The sequence below is a fragment of the Barbus barbus genome, assembly GCF_936440315.1.
Source record: "Barbus barbus genome assembly, chromosome: 34".
Lineage (NCBI taxonomy): Eukaryota > Metazoa > Chordata > Actinopteri > Cypriniformes > Cyprinidae > Barbus > Barbus barbus.
Window position 1 is genome coordinate 12,667,423 of NC_136762.1, and position 17,963 is coordinate 12,685,385.

Genomic DNA, 17,963 nt, shown 5'->3' on the forward strand with positions numbered 1-17,963 from the left:
AAAACATTACTGGTGTGCATCTTGAGACAAAACAAAGGCACTGATATATTTTATGATCAGTCAGTGCAAGTTTCTTTCATTTGAAACAGCCACTTACATTTTAGTCTAGGACTAGGCTTAAACCTTGTCTGTGAAACCGGGGGTGTAAGAGCCATATACATACATATAAACATAAACCCTGGACCACAAATCCAGTCATAAAGGTCCATTTTTAAAATTAAGTGAATAAATAAGCTTTCCATTGATGTATGGTTTATTAGTACAATATTTGGCTGAGATACAACTATTTGAAAATCTGGAATCTGAGGGTGCAAAAAAAATAAGAATATTGAGAAAATTGCCTTTAAAGTTGTCCAAATAAAGTACTTAGCAATGCATATTACTAATCAAAAAATTTGATTTAATATATTTACGGTAGGAAATTTACAAAATATCTTCATGGAACATGATCTTTACTTAATATCCTAATGATTTTTGGTATAAAAGAAAAATCTAAAATTTTGACCCATACAATGTTAGCTATTGCTACAAATATACCCGTGCTACTTATGACTGGTTTTGTGGTCCAGGGTTACATATTTTGCTTCAGGTGAGGTGACTGGTTTGAGCATGATGACACAGGTGCTGTTTTGACTCTCACAAATAGAGGTCATGCGCTCTGATTGTACCCAGATTAAAGTCATTGATGTGGCTCATGTGAGAAATAATTTTTCACGGTCCGTTATCCGCAAAACTAGGCGAGGAGGTGCATATTTATTGAAGAAACGCCCACAGAGATTGAAGGGCGTGCGCGCCTCCGTCTGCTGAAGTCAGCCCATGCGCGCTCCCGTGCCGTAGAGGCGAATGCGGCGCTGCAAGGAGCAGACTCCAAGACTCCAGGTCCTCTTTTCAACACGAAAATAACAGTTATTCCGTTCCTTACCAGCGTCTTCTGAGGAATAACATTCAGTGCTGACTCTGTAGGGTAAGGACAGCTCATTTGTGTCTCTCTTTGTGGTTATGTTTGATAAAAATCGCCGGTCGAAGTGCTGTTGTAGCTGTAATTTTTGCGCCTCCTTTTCTCGGTGTCTCAAAATGGCGGACGCGGCCGTTGGAGAAATACTTCAGCTTCTGTTTTTTCTCCTTTTAGTCGTGAATATATAGACAGCCCCACGGGTGTGTGTTGTGTGTGTTCTGTGATATAAGAAATCATCGCGCTCAGGTCTGCAGTTTTAGCGAGGTGTATGTTGTCGGCGATTCAACACGTCGTTTCATCAATGTCATGTTAGCTAGCAACAGTTGGCTAACGCCCGTGTCAACGCATAACTTACCTCTGTTTTATCATCTCTAAACGTTAAATTCAGTGTTGACCTTGCCGTGTGCAGTTCTGTTTGGGTAAACAAAGAAAAATTAGACCATTCAAAACGACGTTTTTGCTGCATACCGGTTGAGAATAAGGGTGTTGAGGGCTGTGTTGCAAAACCTAGTGAACTTCCTACCTAGACAGCATAATTGGAGTTAGTTATGATCGATAACTATTAACCTGGCATGTTTAGTATTCAAACGAGCTTCGAAATGATTAAATACCTTGCTTGTTTCTCAAAACATGACGAGATGCTTGACCCGGACACTGTATTTGTTCGTTTATTTCAAGGTTATGAAACATAATCGAGGTTTTTGACAATTATTTAGCTCGTTTGCGTATATAACATGTTTTCATTAGGATTGAGCTGAAGATTTGGACCAGTCACAAATGTAGGTCAGCTGATTCTTTGCTTGCCGAGCCGGTACTGCTCTGCTCATCAGGACACTAACGTTACTGTGATGATCTGTCATGATGTGATTATCACTCCTGCAGTAAATATCAGCCCAACGATGTAGGCAGCAATTAATGCACTTATTTAATGACTGCTTACTGCATAACTAACAGCATCTTGCATGCAAATGTAAGCATGTTGAAAAAGCAAGTGTGTGCATGTTGCTTATCAAGGTGTGAATGCTTTGAATAAATGTGGGACCTTGCTTTGTATATTCTCTAATGGTTTAAGATATTGTGCCAAGTTTGCTGTGCACTCCCTCTAGCTGTTAGACCGGTATCATGGATGGTTGCTGATGATTGCAGGCGTGTTATGGCTTGGATTAAGTTCACTGAACAGAATTATCAGTGTACAATAAGACCGTTTAATGTTGTTGAAAGACATTAAAGTCTCTTACGCCAAATTTACCTTGCAAAGGTGGCACAGAAGTGCTTCTGAAGTGACATTTTGGTGTGTCTACTCAGACTGTTTAATGCTGCTTGGAGGTGTCTTAAATGCATTTACACACCAATAACTGTATGCTTTGACATTGGGTGGATCTGAGCTGGCATAATTTAGTCTGGCTTTGAGGCATTGCATCTTTAAATTTTAAGCAGGCATAGAGCAGTCTTAACTCAGCTGTAAACACGCCTTAATTCTTATAAAGGTTTCATTTATTTGATAAAGATGCATTTAAAATAGTAATCATGCTGCTGTTTAAAATACCTGTTTTGAATTCAAATATATTTTAAAGTGTAATTTATTCCTGTGATGGCAAAGCTGAATTTTCAGCAGTCATTTCTCCAGTCTTCATTGTCACACGATCCTTCAGAAATCCTTCTAATGTTTTTTTGTTTTGTTTTTGGTGTTCAAGAAACATTTATTATTATCAGTTAAAATATATATATATTTTTTTAAATGACATCACTGTCGCATTTGATTCATTGAATGCATCCTTGCTGAATAAAAGTATTAATTTCTTTTATTAATAAAATCTTACAGCCCTCTGTCTTCTGAAATAGTCTATATTAATAGTTTCATTCAGAAACATTAATTTCAGTGGCATGACACGTCATGCTTTATAACAATATGCTGCTGCATTGTTTATTCAGCTCATGTCTTCTGATCTTTTAAACTCCCTGCCATTCAGATGAGCTGCTACTCAGCATTCCCTTAGTGGAAATGTACTGTGATCCGGTAATCATGGCAATTCCATCAAGGGAATGAGAAAAGTGATTATTAGTCCAAGCTTTATTGGCTGGCAGTCTTTACCAGCTTGCACAATTCCTCAAAGAGGGATGTTTCCTTCTGCCATCTGTCTTAAACTAAAGAAACTATTGAAATGACAGACTTGCAGGACTGTTTTTGGGTTCGAGATGCATGGGAAATGCTGGTAACAGATTACACTTCTATCAATCAACATTTGTTATATTATGTTATTATGTTTACTGTGTGGAGACGTGCTGATATCGTGTTTGGTCTCGTTCTGTCTTGCGTATCTTGTCAGTGTCTGCGCTTGCTTGGCCATTTGTTGTGGAAAAATAAGGAAAGTGTGTCCAGCTAAATTAAATTAGTATTTTGTTAGATGGGTTTAATAAAAAAAGAAGCTTAGTTTACCGCGGCAGTTGTTGTGTGAAGTCCTCATGTGATGACCAAACAGTGTAAAGACCATCGACTCTACCGTGCGACTCCACCGGGCTGGGACACCGGCAAAGGATACAAGTATCACTTTTTATTTCTCTTTTCTACTACTTGTTTCACTACTGTTTCCATTTTTATATCCATTTCTTACTATGTGTCAGTAAGTTGTTATTTTTAGCATGTGTGTTTGGTAGTGTTATTTCTTAGGATTACTGATAAACTATACTGTCTTGATTTGTATTTATCTATTTTAATTTTAGTTAATGTCTGAATTTATTATGTCTGTATAGGTCTTAGTTGTTTTAATACTACAATTGATTGCTTCTGTTGTCCTCATTTGTAAGTCGCTTTGGATAAAAGTGTCTGCTAAATGACTAAATAATAATAATAATAATAATATTAATTTAGCCTTGGTTCTTGTTGAATATCTCATTATTTTCATACTAATAAACAAACGGTGAAGACCAGAATACAGCAGAAGCCTGATTTCTTTGTTTCAGTCTTTGTCTTAATCACACGCTCTTGTTAGTGCTCAGCGTTGATCTTTTTATAGCAGGAATGGATAATCACTACTGGACTGTTTTTGCCTCAGTTGTGTGGTTCAGCAGCACACAGACGGTTGCTAGAGACCCCTCCAAACCATTGGCTGAAATAACGCAGGATAATGGTGTGTTTGTCCCAACAGGCAGTTTGCAGTGACTGGGATGGAGGTGGCATGGCATGAAGTACTGTTACTGTGGGTTTGGTTTGCTCACTGGATGTGCATCTGCAAAGAGGTCATAATGCGTTTCAGTGCCAGTGGGGATCAGTATTTGTCATTGTTTTTGATTCATTCTGTTTACATGCTGTAACAGCCAGGATTATATGTTATGACTCCGTTTGGTACGAAGTGTAATTTAGGCCTGCATGTTTGAGAATGTATAAGCTTATAACTGCAAGAGCTGATTACACTCTTTGTGGCCTGAACTCATTTTTTCCTAATCTAATTTTCAAAGATTACAGTTAGTGTTGCAGAAGTCCCAAAGCACACTCTCATATGAAATTGTATGGAAGCAACAAATATAGTGACACTGGTAAATTGTAGGGATGTAACGATTCACTAAACTCACGATTCGATTCACGATTAAAACATTTTTTTTTTTGAGAATTTAATAAAATTAGATTGAAGACATTATACAGTAAATGAGAAGGTGTCCTTTTATTAGGCTATTGCTACATGTTTCTTTGTGAAATTTAAATATAACAAAACTAAATTTAAATTTTAAAACAAACCCCAAATCAAATAAGTTACACAAATCAAATAAATCTCTTCATATAAACAAACTAAAGCTTTGTCTGTGCTCTTTCCATGTAGAATGAGAGGCAACCACTGCATTTTAATCATCATCCAAACAGCATACATGTATACAGCATGAGCAGTTTTTAATCTAAATTAGACTATAATTTCGAAATTTGAAGCAAAAACAAAATGGTGTGACTTAAATTTTGTGAAACTATACTACATAAAACATCCGAACGAAACCGCAGACGAGCTGAATGAGAGGCAGATTCACTCTCTGCCAGCAGGTGCTGCTTATGAACAGCAATGATAGTGTTTCCTGGGTTACCGCTGTAAACAAAGCAGAGCTGTGCTTATGATCCCTACTTTAATTTGCAGCGTTCGGAGGCAAGATGAAAAGAAAATCGTACAAAAAGAAAGACTATTGTCTAACATCTGTCTCAGTGGCGTAGATGGTAAGTTTGCTTTTTGATGCGATCAACCCGAGTTCGAATCCGCCTTTTGCCAAACTTTTTTTCTCCCTTTTCAAATCTCATATCGCATCGGAAAGGCATTTATTTTCAATAAATGAAGGAAATAATCAAAAAGTTGAAAATAAAGTATCGGGTAGGGTTGGGGTAGGTGTAGGGAGGGCTTTGTCCCAATCATTTAATGGCATCCATTTAATAGCCTAATTTGAATTAAAACTATTTACACAATGCGTTATTGCGTACTGTTTTATAATGTACTACAATACTGAGGTGCAGATAATTGCCACTATTTGCAATAAGTAGTATAAATAGCAGAAAATCTTGCCATTTTAACAGTGTAAATAGCATATCGTTAAGAAAATATGCTATTTGCACTTAGTGCAAATAGCCGCTGCCATAGAAAATACCACAAACTTTTCTAAAGACAGTCAGTTCCCTTCAGAGATCCATTCATATAAATTCCTACTCCAATTGTATCGCGATTTGTTTGGAATCTCAACCGATTTGAATCGTCACACATTTGAATAGATTTTCAACTGGCTCGCAGTTAGTCGTTACATCCCTAGTAAATTGGGTCTTCTTGAATTGGGTTCCCTCAGCTGCTGTTAATGTTTTGCATGGCAAAGACTGAAAGAGCTACTATGACATTACAGGTCCCATTTCAATAAAATAGTCAAAAGAAAAGAAGGAATGAGATGGAGGATAAAGAGCTCTTCTTGCTTTTTGCATATCATTCACATTCCTGGCATTGTCTCCTGCTGCCCTTGCTGTTAAAACACCCTGTTAAATGGGAAAAGAGGTCTGGTGCACATCACATGTAATGCTGCTGGGATTGGCGAGCCTACTGAGGCTGTCATGACATGGTGGTTTGTATCATGCTTCTCTGTATTTTTCAGTGATTATCTGAACCGTTGTAATGACAGGCCTGTCAGCATATCAGAGCCTCTCTAGTCGTTCATAGTTCAAGTGGTGCTTAGGATCTGGCAATTTACAGATAAACGTTTCGCCCAGCAGATCAATTGATAAAGACTGTTCTCTGATTCTTATTAATTATATTTGGTTTGAAAGCTCGTTAACTTGCTTAACCGCTGTTGTTTTTTTGTCTCCTTGGTCTGTGGCTCGGTTCTGAACCTGTCAGATTTATGTGTGGAATGTCTTTTGAGTGTTCAGGGTTCGGGTGAGGAATGTGCTATGCTAACCTCTTGTTCTTCATGAGTAGTCCCATAGACCCTCTGTAGCAAGATGCAGGTCTCTAAGAGGCTTATAGTGTTTCCCCTCATGCGTCTCAGAGAGCACTCTAATGGCTGGATTAGCTGTTTTTATAGTCATGCTGTTTGTTTCCAGGATGATATTCTCAGTTTCACAATGGGATTTCTTGAACAGCGCAGAGTAGTGCTGTATCATAAAGCTAGTCACTATGGTTGTCTCTGTACCAAAACTGTAGCAATTTGTATCAGTGCCAGTCAATTTACTGATACTTGATACTGATTTCATCTTGATACTGATTTAATTTTACAAAGTTGTTATTGAAGGAAACAGTCAATAATAAAGAACAGAAATAAATTAGCAGTAAGTGGTTTTCTTGTTATTACTGTCATTTGAATAATATTTGACTGCATTTACACTGGAAGTTGCTCACCCAAAAATGAAAATTAGCTGAAAATATACTTGCCTTCATGCTGTCCAATATGTAGATGCATTTGTTTCTTCTTCTGACTAGATTTGGAGAAATGTAGTGTTACATCACTTCGTCACTCTGTAATGTAGGGTAAACATCCCTATTAAGCAAACTTCCATTTTTGAGATCAGATTATAAAAAGAAAAAAATATTTATTATCCTACTTGATGTCTTAACCAATTGATATGTTTGTTACTATATACCTCCTATAATTTCAAGTCAATCAGATAGTTTTAGCAACATAGTGCAGATGCTCAGAACACAGTTAGCCGACTAGCTGTATAAGATTGTGTGCTACGCTAACATATTACTTCACAGGCATTACTGGCTTGTACTTTTACATCCATAATATTATAAATTGACAGTTTATTGCTGGTCTCTCGTTTTACAGTGCTGTAATTTTTAAAGATTTCATATTGTTTTAAGGCGAGCTTAAAGGGTACACTACTATGAAAATCACAGCTTCAGTGTGACATCAATAAGAAAAAGTATAATTTCATAGATATTGTTAATAATAGTTGTTCATATTAAAATATGTATGAACATAATACAGGACCTAGACTATTTAGCACAAATCCTGTCATTTTAATAAATATTACATGAAATTTATTAAAAATTGTTGCTGCTCAAATTAAGCTCAGAGTGCTCCCTTTAAGCTCTTCCACATTGAACGTCTATGTAAATACTTCATAAACAGAATTTAAATATTAGCTGATGGTTGCCACTAGGGGTGTGCGATATGACGATTTTTGATCGTGGACGATAAAAATGTCTCCACGATCTGCTTTTGAAGAAATATCGTAGTATCGTGCTACAGCGCACATTATGTCAGATACAGTTCTGGCGCCTCCGTCTCTATATACTGTACAACACGACATACAGCAGTAGAGTTACTAACTTATTTTTTGCGCTAATACTGTTAAAACACACAAGGTTTACATACAGACTCAGTTGGTTATCTCTAAAAATGAAAGTAAATAGTTAAGAGAGAAACAGATGCGTGCCTGTATATTAGATGCGTGCAGCTCTTAAAGGGACAGGATACTAAACATGCTGTCGACTGTCATTAAAGGGATGGTTCACCCTAAAATTTTATTTGTCATTATTTACTCACTCACATGTTGTCCCAAACCTCTATCCAAAATAAGATATTTTGAAGAATGAGGATAACCAAACAGTTGCTGGTCTACATTGACTTTGATTTGACATTTACATTGACTTTGATTTGTTTTCCACCTTCTTCAAAATAGCATTTATGTTCAGCAGAAGAAAGAAACTCATTCAGGTTTAAAACAACTTTTGAGTAAATGATGGTATTAAAATAAACATTGACACAATTGACAGACGGATGACTATTTAGTTTTGGGGGGAACTATTCATTTAACGTTAACAAAACAACAAAACGCAAAGATAGATAAAATCTGGTGTTTTATTTTTATATTTGTTCATTCAATTTCATCGAATGCTCCTGCTAAATACACCTATTGTACCTGAAAATAAAGCACTGTTTGTTTTATTTGTATATTATGTGTATTTGTAATGTGTATCTTTGTTCTTATTTTTTAATAAGAAAGATAAAATGATGACAAAGATCTTTATCTTCGCCCACTTTGGCCTAAATATCTACCATGTCTTTTTTTTTTTTTTGGTTACCTTGAAAGGCTTTGTCTTTCTAGATTGGCTGTAATGCTCAGACAACTTGTAAAACCAAAATGACAAAGAATCGTGCTAAAATAGTTAATCGTGATATTTCTAAAAAAAAAAAAAAAAACCTGATATGATATTTTTCCCATATCGCCCACCCCTAGTTGTCACTTTAAGTTAATCAATTTTCTATGGATTCTGTCAACTCCAATCTACAGACTGGCTCTGACCTTTACCAACTAGCATCAACTTCTCCAGACTGTAAATCTGTGGAAAATTGGGACAAAAATTGTGTAGTGTTTTCCAGCTATAAGAGACTATAGATAAGTTGACATCCATTTAATAAGAGGTTTCATAATGAGGCTAGTTTCTATGTTTATCCCCATGAATTAAATGTATTGCTTTGTTTTATTTGATTTTGAATATGTTACTTAGCTGAACGTGGACTAGCCTAGATTTTGCAATGTGCTTAAATGAAGTTATTTTTTCTTTTTATAATCTGATCTCAAAAATGGAATTGTGCTTAATGGGTACGTGAGCTTAATAGGTCCATTTACCCTAACTGATCAAATTGAATGTTTTTTGTGATTGACTTTGTAGCTTTTTTACAATTATTCTTCAAAAACTTTCCTTTAAAATAAACAAGAATTTTTAATAAAACATGATGTGAGCTTAATGGGAACAGGGGTGTGCTTAAAGGGTACAAAAATGTACCCATTAAGCACAGCTGGACTTTTTGAATTTAATGATGTATATCTTAATTGAAATGCTTTTGTCATTTAAAAAAAAATATTTTAATGTGAGAGATTAATATTTTATTTCAACATAACTTTTTGTACTGAAACAAATATCTTGTGCACTAAAAATGTCTCTATGTAGATGTTGGTGTGCTTAATTAGGTACGTTTACCCTGTGGGTGCCATCAGAACAAGAGCCCAAACAGCTGATAAAAACATCACAATAATCCACAAGCAATTCACATGAATGCAGCCCTTCAATTAACCTCTTAAGTGAAATGCTGCATGTTTGGAATAAACAAATCAGGGCTCCAGACAAAAAAATAGAGTAAGGAGCCATTGGCTCCTATAAAAGAAAAACTTAGGCGCCAAATTATTTTTTTAGGTGCCACAGAATAAAAGTGGTTTATTTTATTATTATCATTTTATTTTTCCCCCCTATTTTAACATTTCAATCATTTTGTCATGTGTTTATGTCTTATCTTTTCTAGGCTTTATCAGCATTTTAATCCATCTTGTAGATGATCAGGTCGACCGAGGGACTAAGGTTCACTTAAAGTGTGAATTAAATGTCTTTTACAACTTGAAATATACAGTCACAAAGAATTGTTCGTTACACAGAATCTGTACCAATATCATGGACCATATGCATCACTTGGCAACTGAGTGCAGTGCATCCTATAAATGTTGTCACGTCTTTCACACATTCAGTCTGTTTTTCTTCATTAGTAAAATGCAATTTTATAGGAGGAGTTGAATCATGTACAACAAAATAAGTAAAAATATTAATATGCAACAGCGCATAAATATAGCAAAACGCTCCTCTTTATAGTTATTTTTCTAGCTGACTGATGAGTTTATGGACACTGAGTGGTTATTCTGAGGTAAATATATTACAATGCAATGTTTACAAGCTTTATACATTTCCTCAGTTTGAAACAATGAGCTTTTCCATAAAACATTTCAGTAAGTTGTACTATAGGCTTTCTTATTGCCTTCCTTTTGATCATGTTCATTTCATACTATAGTAGTAAATGGAAATATATAATGGGTTCACTTGCTGCTTTAACTGAGGTGCTAAAGAGATCGCGCCTGAGCATTAAGTGCGATACTCTCCGCTTGCGCGATCCGGACGCATACACGGACCGTGTGGACGCGGGGTACTGGTGTTTATATTATCACCTTTCAGGTCTCTCTCACTGCGTTCAGCAGACTGTGTGCGGCAGAGACGAGGACTGTTTGAAACTCTTTTCCAGTAAAACTTTGATGCGCATCGTCTTATGTAAGTTTAATACGTGAACATAACAAAAGATGTGAGCGCAAAACAATCGGGAAAAAAGTCCTTTCATGCAAATTATATATAGTCGCCAGTGGCGACCTCAGCAAAAACTTCACTCGCAAATTAATATTTTTGGTCGCAAATGCGACCATTTTAGTCGCAGTTTGGAGCCCTGCAAATCCATCAATGAGATGTTTTAGCAGCAAACCATTGCTTAAAATATGAGTCCTATGAGTGAAATAATATTTTGGCTGTTTTGCCCACCCCTTGTCCCATCTGTTTATATTTACTCAAAGAAAATTGACTGTTTACACTTTAAATACATCAATCATACCGTGAGAGATGTATCAGGTAGTGGATGATACCCAGCACTGTTTGCAGGGATGACCAGCTGTTGTTGTCTTCTGGCTTGTAGTTTGTCCTTGGCTTTAGTACTATTGTAATATGGCCTCTCTCTCTATATACTCTTGTTGTAAAGTAGCTATCCCGACTAGATAGTGATCTCTCTTTTAGCTAAGAGAAATTCGTGAGGGAGATTCTGAGAGAGTCTTGCTTGTTGCTGTCAAACTGTGTATCTCACTGGAGTGCAGAAGTAGGTTGATGCTAAAATCTGGGTCAGCGGTCCCTTTTACACATGTTCAGAACTCCCGACAGGGGCAGCAGGGGTCCGTAACAAAACGCTCCACATGGCAGCCAATAGAGAGGACTGAATGCAGGCTAGAATGAAATGTGTGCTGGGGTAAATAGAGCAGATGGAACACCTGATGAAATGTGTGTTAGCCCCCAAAGCTACCGTCACAGGAACAGGGTCACTAGCATATTTCCACTGTTGCCTAAAGCTTGTGTGACCACTACTCATCTGGACTGTGCTTATTTGCATTTTGATTCCAACCAGAAGGTCTGTTATTCTGATGACGAATGTGTCCTTTTCCTCCACAGATGCAGGGACCGTCTGGTTGGTAGATGCCTGCAAAGCTGTCAAGGCGTGGTGTTCCTGGAGATTGAATTTAAGGATAAGTGTTTGGGGTGAGCTGCTGACCACCCTGCAAGCCGGACCCGGCGTCCTATCTTTGATCTCCTGCCAAGGAGACAGCAGTTGCTGCACACTCTACACCTGAAACCCCCACCCCCGCCCCGTCCTGTCCCCGCCGCCACCACCATGGTGCTGTCACAGAGGCAACGTGACGAGCTGTAAGTTCACAAACCCACACAGCACTGTGTAAGGCAAACAATAGAAAACACATCGGCGAATCTGCATAAATGTGTAATAAACCATCATAATCCTTTCTGAGGAGCACTAATACCTCATTAAAACTTTGATCACAGTAAAGTACAGTATGGATTTACCAGGGTGTTTGACAGCTGAAAAGATCACTAGTTCACTGTCATGAAGAATCAATAAGCAGATGTCTATAGGAGGTCTAGACAAAGCCTGGCCATAAACAACCCTTTTGTGTCCTGTCAGGACAGACGTCATCGTGATGGGCTCGAGAGAGTTTGTAGCCACTGTGAGAATTTTTTTTTTTTTAGATGCAATGACAACACACGTGCTATTTTAATCTCGCTTGGTCTAGTTATTGAATTCTTGCAGCTATATGAGGATAAATTTGGCCTGAGGTCCCGAACACAGAGTAATTAACCTTCGAACATGCATGAGGTGTACAGATAAGAGCTTTTAATCATCAGTATGCGGTAATGAGGGAGAGATTAAAACCAGTTGAATATGTAAAGCTGTTTACCCCTCCTTCATAGCAGAGGATGTAGTCTGGTTTTCTGTGAACAACCCAATGAAGATATTGATTGCAGGAGCTTATCTTTTGTTATCCTGACAAAAATGTGAGAAGTGTATCCACATCTGCTCTGTATGTTTGGATGTTGATTTGGAGGGTTACTAATAGGGCTGGGTTTTGACACACATTTGTCGATTTGATTCTGACTCCAATGCTTTCGATTTGATTTCTGATTCGATTTGATTCAATTCAATTCAATTCTGGATATATGTCAGGTACAGTACATGCCAAATTTTCTCAAGGAAAACAAATCTCTCAACTAACGCTATAAAATATACATGAGAGTCAGTTGGTACTTCATTACTGGGTTTGTACAGTGATCTTTCACTCCTCGCTAAACAGCGCCAAAACAGTGTACGATATGCGATTAGAAACAAACAGCAAAAACGCCTTTTAAGTGTTGTAGGCTTATTAGAGTATCATACAACACTCTTGCCAACATTCTCCTGTCAATTAAATGCAAATCAAGTGCTATTTGTGAGCCATGTGGAGTTTCCCAGGCCAGTGTTGCCACCTTGTGGAAAAATTGATTAGTGTAAATTTTAGTGTAAAGTCAATGCGCATATGCAACCTGCACATACAAAGTATGTGTGGTTACAAAAATCAGATGGTGACTAAATGAAACTCTCCCACTTGATTTATAAATGCTTTGTTTTGTGAAATTTCTGTTGAGAAGTTGAATGCTACTTTGGCTTAAAAAGAAATATTTAAATTGTGGTACAGTTGAAAGGATGTTAACTTCCCACTCTGCATAGATTCACTAGCATGAATGTCAATAGTCCTGTTAGACTGACAGCAAATGCTGGGCAGTTTTTGTGAATACTGGCAGAATACCAGGGGGCATCTTGATGCATTACTGCTGGATTCATTAGGACAATAGTAGGGGAGAAATGGAGGCAGTGACAAGCTGACTGCATGCTTCAACTTATTTTCCTCTTTGGCAGATTTCATTCAGAGCACATGAATAGAATCTGTGTTGTTTGAGTTATTCGGGCTTTTCTCATTGCATAGAGCTCAGCTACTGGCCATACAGAAACGATACTTGAACCCTTTCAAAATCTCTTCTTGGGACACGCAAAGAGGTTTTGTTCACATTGGCCAGCTCTTTATATTTGACTTATTCATGGGCTTTAAACTTTCTTACTTGGCTGGTTAGTTTTTACTTGATTTATTATTTTTTATTTTAGATTAATTTTGTTAATTTGCAGCAGTTTAACTAGCCTTCAACACATGTTTAAGAGCTATGCTTGTTTCATTTTATAAAAAAAAAACTGTCAGAATTCCTGGTGATGTTTATCTTGGTCATACGGTTGCACAACATCTTAAAAAGGCTATATATAGTTACAAAGTTATAATAGAGTCACTCATACAAGAGCACATTATGTTTGTGTACTGAACGCTTGGAAGATTGAAGCCTGCGAGGGTTTATTGTTAAAATAAACATACGGCACATTGCTCGGTAGACAAAGTGTTGGTAGCACGGATGTGTGGGTATTTATGATGGAAGGTTTGCTGTTCTCATGTTAACAGTGTCTCAGGAGTCATTGCTCTCCTGGAGCGAGAGTTTAACACTCTCAGTGTGAGCTCATAGGTCAGGCCGCTCTTCCTATATAGGAGCTAAATATTGCTGTTGACTTTGCAGTTGAGATAAAATGTGCTCTCAGCTTACTCTAGGCTGTCTGTATTTGATTGTAGTGCTTGTATCTTGTTATAGATCTTACCTTCTTTGGCTTTGGGATTTTATTCTAATTAAACAGATTTGCAAGTTAATTGAGAAATGCATCATCTACAAATAGCTGATTTCTAAATAATGCTCATTCTTAGCCCAGACAGCAATTTTAAATTCATCTCAGCACTGAAATGTCACTCAAACAAGGTTCAGCAGGGCCTATAGCGATTACTTGATATGCAAATTACATAGACATTAGTTCATGCATTCTGAGTGTAATACATTCTCTATTCACTTTATTACATTCCCGTAATTCCAAACATTTTGCCAATTACAGGAGGAGATGATAGCATTTATCTGTTTGAAATATTTTAAACCCATTTCATCATGACAGCTGTGGTTTAGCGTTGTGCTGTAGGTGTGGCAGGTGTGTGCTGGCCTGGGCTCTGGAGACCACCTCTCTCTACCTCATTCTAAAGCATAGCCGCTTGCCAGCCCCTGGTGAGCTCTGATGGAGCTGCCGCCAGCCAGTCAGCAGGAATCCCATCAGCAGTATGGATTTAATCTGCAGACTGGCACACAGAGGAGGTGACGGCCCTTCTGCTGCTTTTAGGGGCTTCATCCGTCGGCTTAGATGCTACCTCAGCATCCCTAGAGTCAGTCTAGACTTCAGACTGGGATTTATTATATTATTGTGGAGGGCTGAAATAGGTTAACTGAAATGCCAAAAATTTGAGATATTAACAAAAGGTTCAAACATTAGGTGGCATTTAAATGGCAATTTTGTGGTTGTGTATTTGTTTATGCTTAAGAGAATCCTGAGGAGGAGCTGAGAAAAGCTTTACACGCATAATACATGCATTAGTGCCACATGCAGTCAGAGATTACTGTGCCAAGCGCCACTCCTTCATACCGGTGAGGGAACGTGAATGTGTAATCTAAAGCTTCCCCTCGAAAGAGTGTGGAAATCCCTTTGCTCCTGCTTGCTTGTGTGTGTGTGTGTGTGTGTGCCTGTGCATACGTGAGATTGTGCCATGGCTCGGGACCTTATTCAAATGACTGTAAACAAAAACACAGCATTAGTGCTAATACCCTGCTCTGCTAGTCGTCTTAAGGGGTGTGGCCTCTGCGGAGCAGCCCAAATCTCATTAACGCTTCTGTCAAAGGGTCTGCATGTGTGTATGTGAGACAGCTGGCTCAACACTCCCATGCTGAGCACACACACACACATCCAATTGCTTGTGCCCTTTACACACACTAACTCAAGGTCTGCCATCCCTGAACTGCCAGAACATGGAGCTTTTGCAATTAACCTACATTCATCGTATCACTAAAATAAGATCTGTATGCTTCATTTAACTATTTAGGTGGCTTTCTTTCTGTAGTGCCAAATTTTTAGGGGTATTGTGATTTTAATTTTCTGGTCCTGAACTAGTATTGAATGATTTTCAGAATAGACAAACATTTAAAATGTTTTGAGTGCTTTAGCACATTTCTATACAGCTACTTGAATGTTTTAGTTGGTAGCAAATAGGGATGTTCATTTCGGTTATTTTTCCCAACCGACGCTCATTAAACGATTATTAACCGGTAACCAACAAGATTAGTTTAAATTTGAATTATTCTAATTTAATTCAAGTGTCTGTGACCAGTTAAAAATACAAATTTTCCGGGGATTAATTTTACATGCGCTAAAGCAGCAAACAACAGAACATGAGGATTCACATGGTCATCATAAGCTATCACATCATGCACCTGCAGCGCTTCTGTGAGCGGAGAAAAACATAAAGCTATCTATCTATCTATCTATATTTATATTTATTATAATTAGTGCTGGACGGTATGACCAAAAATTTATATCTCTGTGTTTTTCAAAATTAAACCAGTTTCACGGTATATGACGGTTTTTATTTTTTCCATGCATGACCGGATGTCATGCATGGAACACATTTTTTACTGACTTAGAGGAAAAACTGCAGTAGATTGACTTAGAATGCCCTATTTTACTGTCATGATGAGCGAATATTGTAGAAAAATTCCACACTAAATAGTGACTAAATACGACCCACTAATAGCCTACATGTTAACCAGGAGTCACTCATTTATAATCGCGACATCGATTATTAGTGAAGTGAAGTGACATTCAGCCAAGTATGGTGACCCATACTCGGAATTCGTGCTCTGCATTTAACCCATCCAACGTGCACACACACAGCAGTGAACACACACACACAGCAGTGAACACACACACACACCGTGAACACACACCCGGAGCAGTGGGCAGCCATTTTATGCTGCAGCGCCCGGGGAGCAGTTGGGGGTTCGGTGCCTTGCTCAAGGGCACCTCAGTCGTGGTATTGAAGGTGGAGAGAGCGCTGGACATTCACTCCCCCCACCTACAATTCCTGCCGGCCCGAGACTCGAACCCGCAACCTTCGGATTACAAGTCCGACTCTCTAACCATTAGGCCACGACTTCCCCTTTACTTTAGGACAGAAATGCTAGCCGCTGTAATTAAATTAATATGTGGACATCAAAACGTTTAAACTCAGAGCGAGCGTTTGAGCTTTTATTTTGAAATCGTGATGTATTCTCCTGTTTGCGTAGATTTATGAATGATTTACCTCACAAATCTGATGAAATGCCGCATTTTGCTTTCCCAGATGAACATTATAATAAGCACAAAATCACAACAACATGCAGAGATGGAGTTTGAGACGCTCCACACATGTAAATAACTTTCTGCGGAGCTACTGTGAACGCACGTACTTAACATTTGGTTTGCAAAAAAGAGACACAGGATAAATGTTTGATATCATTATTGCACCAAAATGAAAATTCTGGGCTGAAGCTGTAAATGCTTTTAATTTATTTATTATTTTATTAAACCATATAAAATAGTTTTGTAAGGTTTTTTTAAATTTAACTCAATCAGTTTAATGATACTGAATTTAAAAAATACGAGCCAATAAAATAACCACATTTTTATTGAATGTAAAACAATAAAATTGGACGAAATAAAGCTATTTTATTTTTATTCAGTTCTATGCAACAGAATGAGGTTTAATTATTATTATAATTTTTTTTAATTATCCATATGTATAGTCCTACAAAGCTGTTGTCAGAGCTTGTAAGGAGTGGGTAGTGTCATTTTACCAGAGTTGCCCAGTACAGCTTTACTACACTGTTACAGCACAGTAGCGCTTTTGTAAACTGGAACAAGTATACAACATAGATATTTTCTGTTGGCGCGTTATTCTAGTGGACTTTGCTTTTCCGGTGAGCGTGTAAGTGGCACGTTCGCATGGGCCGTGAGCAACTCAATGGAATGCACATTCATAGAGCGGAATATTGAGCAAAGCGTCACACCACGCAGTGACCATGGCTGGAGGAGGAGTGAAACCTGAATGCTGAATGCTGCTGGGCGGTGCGGTACTAGGGATGTTCATTTTAACTGCCTAACCGTTAACCGACTGTATAGAATTTTGACCGATTTATTACAATCAGTTAAATGGTTTAAAAAGTTTTTTCACTTTTTTTTGTTTTTCAGTAGGCCTAATTTATCAAAATATTTAAAAAGGTTTGCTGCATGGTTAAAAGTCGTGTATGTCACATTTTAGCCTATTTCTTTCAGAAATAGGCCGACGCGAAATATTTACAAACATTATAATAAACACTGTAAACATAGCTAGGCTATTTTAGTTCCCTTCACTCCACAACAAATCCTTTCAATTTAACAGTATTTAGAAAAGATCAAGAATTAAAAATATAAGAAGCTAGCCTACTACAAGCCAAAACGAATTAATTTAGGCTAAAACGAACTGAAACCAAAGTTGAGTTTATCATTTGACAATGTATTTAAATGCCAAAATATTATTTATGTAGCTACTTCACTGGCGTTCCAATATCCACGTAAAACAATGTTTTGCATAACATCACGGGTACGGTGATGGCGCTTAACGGCACAGATTTTACTACATATTTAAACTGAGCAGTGTTTT

At 37.6% G+C, this 17,963-nt stretch overlaps 1 protein-coding gene across 1 annotated transcript in view; it reads left to right on the plus strand.

The window, feature by feature from the left end:
- Positions 1–822: 822 nt before the first annotated feature.
- LOC306853980 (lissencephaly-1 homolog A-like) overlaps positions 823–17,963 on the plus strand; it is a 36,156-nt gene continuing 19,015 nt past the window's right edge. Inside the window, exons 1-2 of the mRNA XM_079391724.1 lie at positions 823–964; positions 11,443–11,694. Of these exons, the coding sequence (XP_079247850.1) occupies positions 11,663–11,694 (32 nt within the window). The 5' untranslated portion in view covers positions 823–964; positions 11,443–11,662. The remainder of the gene's footprint in view (positions 965–11,442; positions 11,695–17,963) is intronic.